The sequence below is a fragment of the Astatotilapia calliptera genome, chromosome 4 (genome assembly GCF_900246225.1).
Source record: "Astatotilapia calliptera chromosome 4, fAstCal1.2, whole genome shotgun sequence".
Classification (NCBI taxonomy): Eukaryota; Metazoa; Chordata; class Actinopteri; order Cichliformes; family Cichlidae; genus Astatotilapia; species Astatotilapia calliptera.
In genome coordinates this window covers 20267657-20280639 of record NC_039305.1, presented here as the reverse complement: position 1 = coordinate 20280639, position 12983 = coordinate 20267657, and the positions used below count along the sequence as shown (strand labels likewise).

General features: G+C 40.3%; 1 protein-coding gene across 6 annotated transcripts; it reads left to right on the top strand.

Moving 5' to 3' along the window:
• The first annotated feature begins 2128 nt into the window (after nt 1–2128).
• gdpd3a (glycerophosphodiester phosphodiesterase domain containing 3a) lies at nt 2129–12094 on the top strand. 6 transcript variants are annotated; one of them, XM_026165396.1, is made up of 11 exons: nt 2129–2263; nt 3736–3843; nt 4407–4449; nt 4655–4790; nt 6664–6709; nt 7523–7641; nt 8000–8089; nt 8317–8450; nt 9015–9074; nt 9289–9340; nt 11601–12094. In XM_026165396.1, exons 1-11 carry the CDS (start codon nt 2227–2229, stop codon nt 11727–11729), a joined length of 954 nt encoding a protein of 317 aa, XP_026021181.1. In that variant the 5' UTR covers nt 2129–2226; the 3' UTR covers nt 11730–12094. The 6 variants fall into 6 exon arrangements, with proteins under 6 accessions (XP_026021181.1, XP_026021184.1, XP_026021182.1 ...); XM_026165399.1 differs by lacking the exon at nt 2129–2263 and adding an exon at nt 2270–2622; XM_026165397.1 differs by lacking the exon at nt 2129–2263 and adding an exon at nt 2629–2941.
• Nucleotides 12095–12983: the final 889 nt, after the last annotated feature.

Here is a 12983-nt window from a genome sequence, read left to right as displayed (position 1 = left end):
CAACCCATGCACTGGGTCATCCCTCTCATGCAGAGCAGTGATGCTAACAGATGCACCTGCGCCTCGTGTTTTGTGCTTTGCTTTTTTTTTTTTTGTTTTGTTTTTTTTTTGCAGCAAACATCAGATTTGTGTCGCTCTCTGAAGCCATAGCCAGCACTCTGGGATCAGTGTGAGGCTTTTTGGTGCATGTGGTAATGCTCATTCTGGTTGTTCAGCCACCCGACTCTCACCGTGCTTTTCTCAAAGGGCTGCCTTCCACTCCTTGCTTTTTTTTTTTTTTTTTTTTTTTTTTTGTAAATGTACCCGCCTCTTTTCTGCTTACCCACAGCTGAATTGGTGAACACTGCGCGCCACCGCTGCCGCTTTCCGCCTCCCTTCTCTGGTAGCCATGTGTCCGTCTCACCCACATCATGGACGAGGGAGAAACTCGCTCCAATCACGCGACTCAATCAGCACGTCTGCACTTTGTCTCTCCAGCCTTGCCCCCGTTTTGTTTTCCCTTCCCCGCCCTGTCTAGCATCCTGCTTGTTGAGCTTTAAGTTTAAAGTGTTGCGTGTTTTCAGACTCATGGATGGTCTGCGGTGATTCGTCTATGTACAAGTGTTTGTGTATCTGCTCATCAGTAACGTAAAGCCAAGACTCCTCTCGTCATGTGCGTGTGTGAGAGATGGAACTTGTTTCTTTGCCGCCTGGGCCGTCTCCCTGCAGTTACCTGTAGTTTCAGATCTTTGAGATGACTGTCATGCAGATGTTTTGTTTCATATGTACATTTGGGCTGCCCCTCTTATTTTATTTTGGTTTTTGGTTTTGTTGTTGTTGCTTTGTTTTTCTTTTTTTTGTGGTTCAGCCATCAAATCAAACATCTCACTGGTTAATCATGAGAACAACCCAAGAGGTCCATGTTTTGCTATCCTCCTGACACACACAGACACTCCCCCTCACTCTATCTTAGGGGGTGTATCTGTGTGTTTATGAAAAGTTGCACTTAAACACACCATCTACATTCACACAAGTTTAAAGGCCCATCTGTCACAGGGCCTGTTTCCAGATATTGATTTTAAATGGGTCGTCTTATTATTGCTATTGTTGTTATATTGGTGAGATATTGTTTGGGGTAGGTTTTTTTTTGTTTTGTTTTGTTTTGTTTTGTTGTTTTTAACATAAAAGGGAGTTATAGTCGGGTGTTGTTGTTTGTTTTTGTTTTGTTTTTTTGGAGGGTTTTTTTTCTTTTGTTTTTTTTTGTTTGTTTTTTGTTTTTTAATTAGTATGTTTTTAATTTGTATTTTTCTTATTTCTTTTATGGGCGTGATTATTATTGACAGTGTTTTCAGTCAGGAAACTTGGTTTGTTTTGTTTGTGGTTTTTTTTTGGGTTTTTTTCCCCTTACAAGATCTTATAAGGAATTATTTTAAAAGAACATATAAGTAGACTGTCAAAGAGATATGAGTTGTTGAGGGTTATAGTCTGTATATTCTATGGGTATTATGAATTAAACGATTAACAAAAACACGTTATATACATACAATTGAATAAAATTTCCTGATACTGTTGAAATTGTGATGTGGTCTCGTTTTCTCTTTTTGTTTTTTTATTAGCTAATAAAAACATCAAAAGATACTTTATATTCAAAGGTCAATATTATTTAGTTTTATAGGTTTAATATTGAAATTCATCGCCAATATTGTAACCTTTGAGGAAGCACTTTGACAACAGTGCAAGGCAAGAAGAGATGTCGAACTACAGGGTGGGGGAAAGGTTACCAATGTCCAGTAATGGTTTATAAATAGTGGTCCGTATTTTGTGTGTGTGTGTGTGTGTATAATGTGAAAATTATGGGTTCTACCACAGAACCTTGTGGAACTCCATAATCAAGACTTTTCTTGTGCCATTTCTTGTGGATTTTTATGTGATGAATCCAAGTACACTGCTAATCAGAGTATAGCATCATGTCAGTAGAACCTGTGGGAGATTGATCTGGACATTTAAGTAGCAGAGGGGGGTTGTTAATTGGTTTCGGCTGCTTTGGTGTTAATGAAATTATCAGCAGGTGCAGCAGAGGGGCAACAATGAGACACCCTCTTAAATAGGCACTGTTTTACAGGTAGAGGCCACTGACATTTTTCCCCTCATCTGTTCTGCTTGTTGTTGTTTTTCACTAGTTTTGTTTTTTCATTTGACTTGGGTCACTACAGGTAGCATGAGGCGATACCTGGACCCTACCATGGGATGGGGATTGCATATCAAAACGTACCATTGCTAGAAGGTTAGAATGTCTCCTAGCACAGTCTCAAGAGAACGGAGGAGATCCCAGGAGACAGACAGTTACTCTGAGAGCTGGACAGGGCTGTAGAAGGTCCTTAACCAATCAGGAGTGAATAAAATTTTGGCAAAATGGACTAGCCTGCCACATCTATTCCCCCCCCCCCACTTTGATTTTGGGAGTATCTTTGAATGGAGCTCTGTGTTTTCATTTCCATGTCGATATCAACATATTTTCCCCATTGAGATCTGATGTGTTTTCAAAGTGTTCCTTTAATGTTTTTGAGCAGTGTAAAAGGAGCTGTAACACTGATCTGCCTTTGAGCTTTCACATCCTCCTTCATATCATGTCTCAGCATGACTGTAAGTTTAATATGCACACATGTATGTCTCTATATATCTCTACCACGTGTGACAGCAGGAAAACAGAAAAGTGGCAAACAGTGGGGTGTGATCTGTCTTCTGTGCGATTTGCACGTCAAAACGAGACACCTGTAAATGTAGGAAAATGCTGGAAGCTCTGATTTGCCCTGCAGTGAATGGATTTCTCTGTTCTCATGAAAACCAGGCTTGTTGTAACACATCACTGCAGGCTCGGCCCGTCACACAATTGTTTGTCACATTCCAGCTTTGCCATTCAAGTTGAACAATATGCTGCTGCTTATCCTGCTGACTTTGGACTGTACGTGGCATGTTGTGGTGAGCACTGCTTGCAGATAGATGGTTTTCATATTTCTGGCCTGGTCAAAGCAAAGTTTACCTACTCTACATTCCACATCCCCTTTGTCAAATACAAGATAAGAAACTTGCCACGCTGCCTGCGATGCATTTGTTTCCTAAGTTATCAGCTTGTGTTTAAGCCCAGCAGCACATTACATCTGGAAAAAGCAATAGATGGCTAATTGCACTCATCTGGCAGGTAATTTGTAGTCATATGCTGTTTTAGGATATTCTGTATTATATTAGCAATACTCCAGCTGTGTAGCAGAATAAAAGTAATCATTAGAAAGGTGTTGCAAGACAGAGGTACAGGTATGATATAAACCTGAACAAAAGCATAAAAACAGCATTACCACTGGAAGGGGAGAGGCCAGAGCGAGAGCCCTGTGGGGTTGTGAGCTGGTGCTTCATTAACTGACTTTTACAGCTCTGAGGGTTCAGCTGTACCTGCTAAGAGTAAGACTGAAATTCAGGGGTGGGACTTTTTTCTCTGTCGTACCAGTCTGTCTGGATTTTTTTCTTATCTTCCCACAACAAGCTGCTGGTTCTTCAGAAAAGTTTTTGGGTCTGGCCACTTGTGATTGGAGGGAGAAATCGAGTTGTCATTTTGAGATTGTCTTGCTGAGCAAGTTTTTTTTTCTTTTGCTGGTGCTTCTGGTCAACCTGAACTGTGAGATCTTGCAGAGACTCTCTCAGGGACTCGCTGAATGTGCATGCAGGAAAGGATGATCAACTTTTTATATTTTTTCCTCCCAGTGTTGGGAGGATACACCCTCACCTCGGTTTACCTGCTAAAGAACCCACAGATTCTCCACAGGAAGAAACGCCCTGCTTTCTACTGCAAAAAGATCGCACACAGAGGAGGTAAGGATCTGCAGTCAATGTGTGGGACTCAAAGAACATGATGTGTGGAAGTGCTCACCGGACTGGGCTTGGCATGCAGTCTCTGTGCCCTGAGGTCTGAGTTTTAATCTGCCTCAAGTCCATCTGTAAAGCAGCTGCATGTCAGTCAGTAATTTAACTGGAGAGAAGCCCAAAACACTGATGCTATTGAATGTTATAGAATGCTTTTGCTTCACTTTCCAACATTTTAAATGCTAATTTCTTTCAGCAGCTGCAGATTTTAGTCCTGTGGGTTAAAGCCTTATGTATGAAGCTTTCCCATGGGGTGCCCCTGATTTTTCTTACTGCTTTAAAGATGAAGTCTTTGAACAAAAGGCCTGTTTTTTATATCTAAATCTTATTTTACTGTGCAGATACTTTTTTCTGTTCTACCACAAAGCTCAAGCTGAAAAGTTAATGTGCAATTCTAACTGATGATGTGATTTGCTGTAATGTTTAGTAGGACCAGTTTAGCAGCTCTCTATCTGAGACATTTTGAGTACTTCGTATTTTCTGACTACTGGCATAATTTCTATGAATTTTAGGATCTGGAGAGAGGATAGAGAGCACCATGGAGGCATTCACACAGTAAGTACCACACTGCCCTCTTTGAAGTGCTGTGAAAGAAGAATGCATCAATTTTTACATGATGGCAGACTTTTTAGACACCACACCCCCGACCCTCCCCATTCCCAAAAAAGGTGTATTGCTAAAAATGTGAAAGTGACGCACACACCCCTGACAAACGGTGGAGTCATCATTTTAATTATTCGTATCTTTTCTCTGTTGTCAGTGCGGCAGAGCAGGGCACTGAGATGCTGGAGATGGATTGTCATTTGACACATGATGGCTTTGTGGTGGTATCACATGATGAGAATTTGCTGAGGCAGACTGGCCATGATGTCACAATCTCCTCGCTCAATCTGCAGGTAAGAAGCCGGATCCTGCTGGACTGGGGCAAAGGTCACAAGGCCGTACTGAGACAAGAAGTGGTAATCTTTCAGAGACACCTGCTCTGTTTCTGTTTCATAGATGAGTTTTGTTACATTCATTGTTACACATGAGGAGACTATGTGAGTTTTATCTTGAGCACTACGTCTCAAATATACAATTTTTTGTGGCACAGATTCAACAAGGTGCTGGATACAGTACTCAGGGATTTTAGTTCATGTTGACATGATGACATGAGACAGTTACTGCAGATTTGTTGCCTGTATATAAATGAACCTCCTGTTCCACCACATCCCAAATGTGCTCGATTGGATTGGGATCTAGCGAGGCCATTTGAGTACAGGGAACTCAATTTTTGTTTTCTAGATGTTTGAGCTTTGTGACATGGTGTGCTATCCTGCTGGAATCAGTTATGAAAAGATAGGTACACAGTTCATAAAGGGATGGACATGTCAGCAACAATACACGGATAAGATATTTTCTTGGCCCCAAAGTGTGCTAAGAAAATGTCTGACACTTGCACAAGATGGGATCATGTTATTTACACCATAATTCTGATCCTAACATTCAAATGGCACAGAAAAACATCAAGATTCACACCAGACAACATTTTTTCCAGTCTTCTATTGTCCAATTTTATTGAACTTGTGCAATATTAGTCTCAGTTTCCTTTTCTTAGCTAACAGAAGTGGTACTTGATGTGGTCTTCTACTGCTAAAGACCACCTGCTTCAAGTTTTGACATGTTTAGAAATGCTGTTCTTCATAATTTGGTTGTTACATGGGGATATTTCACTTATTGTTGCCTCATCTTGAAGCAGCTATGCTATTCTCCTCTGATTTCTGACATTAACAAGGTACTTTTACCTACTTAAATCCCCCCCACCCTGATGCTCAGTTTGAACTTCAACAGGATGTCTTGGCCATGTCCGCATACCTAAATGTAATTGCTGCCATGTGATTGGCCGATTAGATATTTGCATTTATGGGAAGCTGAACAAGTGTGAGTGTATAATACTCTAGAGCAGCGGTCTCCAACCTTTTTTGCGCCACGGACCGGTTTATGCCCGACAATATTTTCACGGACCGGCCTTTAAGGTGTCGCGGATAATAAAACAAAATAAAACTAACGGTACCGAAAAAAGATTTATTCATAACACACGTGAAAAGACCCAGGAAAACCGAGTTAACGATAAAAACGATAACAAAATAACGCTGAAAACCGATAAAAACCCTGAAAACCATACATTTCACATCTGAGCCTCAACTCTCGCGGCCCGGTACCAAACGACTCACGGACCGGTACCGGTCCGAGGCCCGGGGGTTGGGGACCGCTGCTCTAGAGTTCAATTTAGTTTTATTGTAAAATGCAGAATAACTGCTTAAAAGTCAGTTTTCACTTCCAAACAATCTGGTAGTTCCTTAAGCTCACATGAGACTGCCAGATTCGGTTGTAATGCTACTGTGAGCTACGGGGCTTTACATGTTATTGCATGTTTTTCCATCCAGATTTAACAGCACACTTATTTACTGTAGCAACATTACTTACAGAGCTGCATGGAGGCATCTTTTAATTCTTTTAAATTCACCATAATCTTCAAAAAGGGCACGCTGCTTGCATTACTCTTGAGGTTTCCTCGGAAACAAAGCTGTAATTTCTCAGTAAGAGTTTGTTCAAGCATCAGATTACCATCAAGTGAATGTTTGCATCCGGCTTTGTTGCATGTACCAACTCAGCTGGGACAACAATACTAAGAATATCCGATGGCGTACACAAATTCTTTTCACCTTAATCACATCATAGTAAATTCACCTTATATCTCTCTGTTCAACTCTGTTTTAAAACTTTTAGGATTTGCCTTTGTATAAGGAGAGACTGGAGGTAACATTTTATGAAGGTGAGTTCCTCCTGTTATATCTAATTGTTCATTTTTAATGAAAAGACATTTGAAGAAGAAATGCATCTATAACAATAATCATCATCATAATCATAAATCAAACACTGTATGTTGAAAAATGTATAGACAAAACAATCAAACAACTACTGTTTAAAAGTGACAGAATAAAAAAAAATGAGCTTCCCCAATTTCCTCCAGCAGGACATCAGTATTAATACTCTGGATCAGAGTTGGCTAGTGATACTGAATTCATATCCAAGAGAGGGGAGCAAAATTAGAGGGACTCTGAGGAGTAACCTTAAAGCCTGAATCATTAAATAATTGCCAGACTATGAAACTTCTAATTAAAAATAAAATTAATAAATATTACTTTGTATCATATGTGCTACATCCAGCAATTTTCTTACAATTTATTGTTTAATTCACTGTAAAAGTTATTGCCATAAGGAGAAATACAATTATCTGCAAAGAAATCATAGCTCACACTGTATTTGTTAATTACATAGCCAAATCATAAGCGATCGGTTAGAAACAGCAGGAGGCCAACAATGAAACCTTGTGGAACACCGTTTCTTAGCATCACTATAGCTGACTGCACAGATTATCAGAACACGTGTAGACACAGATGAAACTAATATAAAAGCAAACCTGAAACGCAGGTACTATATTAAAAGAGTGATAAAAGCAGCAGACAGATCCCAGATGAGTAAAGCAGTGTGGTGCACCACAGTCAACTGCCATAACAAGTTAATTTCTTTCTGATATGCTCATGCATCTAATGTGACTTTACTTTTCACCCCTCCTTTTCTTTAGGCCGTTACAGCACTGGCAAGGACAGGAAGTTTGCTCTGCTGGAGGATGTGTTCAAGAAGTTCCCTGAGATGCCGATCAGCATTGAGATCAAAGAGAACAACCACGAGCTCATTAAAAGGGTACACGTTAATCGCCCCGAAAAACCAACACCAAACTTCTACCACAATTTCCTGATATATGAAAAAGCTTCAGCTTTTCAGGATTGAATCAGGCCTCTTTGAGGTGGATACATTGTCTAAATTCCAGTCAAGGTGGACAAATTATGAGTGATTTTCTAACTACAAGGCTAGGGAGCTTTTCCTGTGCAATTCTAAATATGTTGTCCACCTTATAAACAGTGTCCACAGTTTACTGCCCAAGTCTAGCACAGCAGCCTCTGTGATTGCTGTGTCTGCTGCACCACTTGCACTCTTACACCTTCGTGTCATCATGTCCTGAATGCTAATATTTGTTTCCCACTTGATTTTATGTTTTTAGGTGTCTGATCTGGTTAAACGCTACAACAGGGAGGGGATCACTGTGTGGGCTTCCGCAGACTCCACGATCATGAAGCAATGCTGGAAAATGGTACATTAACCAGCTGGAGGAGATGAGTTACCTGTATAGCATTAACACACTTTACTCATTATAACATTTTAATTGCATGCAGGAAATGCATGAAATGAAGCTATATGATGGCGTTACAGGGTTTCCTTAGCTTTTCAGTATGGTTTTCAGCATGATTCATAAACACCGCCTCTGTACCAGTGTTGTCACCCAGCATGTCTGTGTCTCTTTTCTCTCCTTCCACGTAGAACGGCTCCATGCCGTACAGTTTCACTATGAGCCGAGGCCTGCTGCTTCTGCTTCTCTTCTACACGGGGCTGCTGCCCTTTGTGCCAATAGGAGAGAGTTTGCTGCAGTTCTACCTAATGCGCATCTTCAACAGGTGTGACTGCAGGAGTGTGTTCAGTGCATGCTGAGTAAACTGTGTCCATTCATGTGCATGCACAGTCCTTTTTCTGTTAAGACGGTGACGCTTCATGTTCTTGCTATCTATGCTCACTGTGTCTGGACTGCCTAACTGAGCCCATTAACATTTTTCCTGGTTCAAAATGAGAATTTGAATGATGACGGTGAATAACAGCTAAGCATGACTGGTTTAAGTATGGTACAGGCTCTGGGTCTGTGTTGCCTTATTTGGGGGGAAAACCAGCAATTTTCCCTTTGGTTTTAAATTCTGACCGTTTACTTTGGGGGGGGGGGTTGTAGTTGTGAATGTTTATGTTCTGCTTGTTCAGCTGTGGTTCATACATTTCTGTTAAACACATTCGGATTTATGATTTACTTTTATTTATAAAACTCTGGGAGCACTGAAAGTTTCTCTGTGCAATGACAATTTAATCATGTAGTTGTAAGCCTTTTTCTGCGACCTCTTGGTTTTTATTCTCTCAGATACTTTTATTTCATAAAAGTGTAACTGTGTCTTACTCTGTCTCTGTGTGCGCTGAAGGACATTCATTCCCGATGAAGCTCTCCTGAGGAACAAGCTCGTTGTGTGTTTGATAGAAAAGTAAGAGAAGTATTAAAAAGGACTATGGTAGTTGTTCCTACTCACTTATTTATTGGTCTTGAAATCTAAATTATAAATGCCAAAAATCGACAAAACATTCAGTCCTCACTGCACTGAAAGATTGTTTACACTGCTAGCTTAAATCTAGCATTTTAAGCACAGTGTGCAGTTTGTGTTTTATTTTAAATTTGCTTCTTTCATGCTGTCATTGCAGAATAACTATGAGGAAGAGTCTTTTTAGGCACCTCGCTGCCCGTGGAATTCAGGTACGAAATCACATTTCTAAGTGTTTACAGCACTGTGCTTGAAAGAAGAGTTAAAGAAATGCAAAGAAAGCCAGAACTGTGGAATATAAACATATCAGAGTAAAATAAAACGCTAAATACTGAGAGGCAAATATGAAAAATATCACAAATGTTTGTTTACCTTGTCAAAGGCTCTTTGTCTTATCAGAGTTTTGTTTGCTCATTCTCATTTAGATAGAAACAGTGCAGGGACCACAAGTGTGCTCAGAAACTTTCCTGGAACAGTTTTGCTTCACCTTTTACTTTGCTCTTGTGTCTTCCATGAAAAGATGAACAGGGAATCCCCAAAATATAATTCCTGTTAAAGTCAATGGATTTGATTTTTCTCCTACTTGTCACTGCATGGTCAGCTGCATGATGCTATTCAAACTCAACAGGTTATGATCTAACACAGAAAGCACTTCAGCATGACAAATAGTTGACCTCACACAACCACTATGAGTGTCCTGAATGCATCATCTCTATCCTGATGTGATGAGATCAACCCTGTTGTCAGGACATGACTCCACTCAATAGCTGGAGAAAGTAACACTCTTTAAGCTATGTGATATTTATATTTTGTCCTTGTTGTATTTCAACACTTTTTTAAATAATGCCAAAGTAGCAACCAGGAAATGTTTCTTTCTATATCATCTACATGTTGTTTTTTAGTGTTTTGGGGAGAATTTGTGGGCATGTTAAAATCCAAGTATTTTAATCAGTGATTCAGTAACATGTCCACACGATTTACAGCTTATCAGTCCACTGAATGTCCTAATCAGTCCTACTGATATTCCCTCACTAGACTCTTTAGTAGGTAATTGGTGCCGACTACCAGGTTTGTGTCCTTTTGCCTTCAAAACTGCCTTAATTCTTCATGGCACAGATTCAACAAGGTGCTGAAAACATTCTCCAGATATTTTGGTCCATATTGACATGATGGCATCACACAGTTGCCGCAGATTTGTCAGCTGCACATCAGTAATGTGAATCACCTGTTCCACCACATCCCAAAGGTGCTCTGTTGGATTGAGATCTGTTAACCTTGGAGTCTATTTAAGTACAATGAACTCATTGTCGTGTTAAAGAAACCAGTTTAAGATGAGTTGAGCTTTGTGACTTGGTGTATTATCCTGCTGGAAAGAACTAGTGAACCAAAGGATGGGTACGCTGGTCATAAAGGGATGGACATGGTCAGCAACAATACTTGGGTAGACTGTGGTGTTTATCTGATGGTCAGTTGGTACTAAAATGCCTAAAGTGTGCCAAAAAATATCCCCCTCACCATGACCAAACCGTTGATACAAGGTGGGCTCATTTTCATGATGTTTATACCAAATTCATCATCTAAATCTTGCAAATCTTGCAGAATTCAATATTCATAAGACCAGGTAACGTCTTCTGTTGTCAAATTTTGGTGAGTCTGTGGGAACTGTAGCTTCAGTTTCCTGGTTGTAGCTGACATGAATGGCACCCAGTGTGGTCCTCTGCTTCTGTAGCCCATCTGCTTCAAGGTTCAACATTTTTTATTTGTATTCACAAATGCTCCTCTGCATGCCTTGGTTTTAAGGAATGGTTGAGTTACAGTTACCTTCCTGTCAGCAAAGCAGCCTGGCCACTCTCCTCTGACCAGAGAACTACAGCTCACTGGGTATTTTCTTCCTTGGACCATCCTTTGTAAAGCCTGGATATGGTTCTGTGGGAAAATCCCAGTAGATCAGCAGTTTATTCTTTTTCTTTTTTTTTAAGACTCATACCAGCCGTTTGGCACCAACAGCCACTTTCAAAGTCATTTCAATCACATTTCTTCCCCACTCTGAAGCTCGGTTTGAACTTCTGCAGGTCATTTTGACCACGTCTACAGGCAGCCATTCGACTGGCTGATTAGATATTTGTGTCCACGAGCAGCTGAACAGGTGTCCCTAACAAAATAGCCAGTGAGTCTCGGTGCTCACCTGTTAACCGGCTCGTTCGGCTAATAAGATTAGCTTTGCAACATGCTCCATGAAAATTTTTTCCCTTGTTTTCTCTGTTTCCTAGGATACATATTATTCTAATCAAGATGAATGTGACACTTTTGTTGCCATTGCATTGATTATCAATATCATTTTGTAATGGTTATTTATCTACACTGTAGCCTGAACAACTGTCCCATGGTGCTTCAGATTTTCTGCTGCCATACAAGGAAAAACAAAGCAGTGAAATGTCAGTTTTTAACTGAAGATAACTGTTGCAATTGCAGGTGCATTTATTTGTTTGCAACACAGAAGAAGACATAGAGGCGGCATTAGAAGTAGGAGCCACTGGAGTGATGAGTGACTATCCAACTCTTCTGTCCAGCTACTTCTGCAAAAACAGAAGTCAGGACTGAATCCAAGCACACCATCACATGATGGCAACAATGACACTGATAAAAACGGCTAATGCAACATTTGTTGAAGAATCTTTGGTCTACATAATAATCGCCATGCAGTGGGAACACAACTATCATTAATCTCTTCGGTGCTGACCTTTAATCGCTGCTGACGGAATGACTTGTTTGTCATGGGATCGTCTCTACAGCCTCCACCCACAAACAAACCACGGCATTGATTTGGTCTGCAGCACATCTAACGAGTGAATAATTAACTAGCTGGACTGTATATCTGATTAAATGTGACTTTATTTTGAATGTCTCTAATGTTACTTTCTGCCACTTTTAAGATAGGGCTTGAGAAATAAATGATTATGAATAAATCACTTGCATTTTGGCTTTTATATTCTTTTGGGCCATTAGAAGATTACAAGGTAATTACTGGCAGTACAAACATGAATACAGTACAGTGTGTTACGGAGCAATCTAGGCAGCATAGTGCGAATCTCTTTGACCGATTTTCTTGACCTAAAAGAGACTGTAGAGAGTGTACACATGCTGTAAACCTCACCTGTGTCCTTGTTTTCCCAAGCAACTATGGTCAAAGTCCAGCCACCCGGCCGTGATAATAATCAACCAGTTTGTTGGTGAAACAAAGAGGGTATTTTTCTGTGTAGGTTGGCGACGATCAAGTTAATGGGATATACCTGGATTTATGCAAAAAAATAATAACAGTAGGCACCGAGAGCAAAGTAGCAATAAAATAAGATGTCTTGGTAGTATTGAGACACTTGAGACAATTTCCCATATTTTGACTGGTTCGGGAGGACATGCAAATCAACTCAGTTTTATTTATATAGCATCAAATCACAACGAAAGTTGCCTCAAGGAACTTTACATGTAAGGTAGAGACCCTACAACAATACAGAGAAAGCCACAACAATCAAGCAACCCAGTATGAGCAAGCACTTGGTGAGAGTGGGAAGGAAAAACTCCCTTTTAACAGGAAAAAACCTCAAAACAGAACCAGACTCAAGGAGGGGCAGTCATCCACCATGGCTGGTTGGAAGTGATGGTAGGGACACGGGACTAAAACACTGTGCACTTTGCACTTTTCTAAACTCTGGTTTTAACCCAGTGCGAACGGTAGGCCTTTTATTATAGTGAGAAGAAGCTTAGCCAGTTTAACGCCATAATCATCAGGGAAAGCTACAAGTCAACAAGTTGCACACTTGAAGAAGAAAATGAAGTTCCAGTATATTCTGAATAATG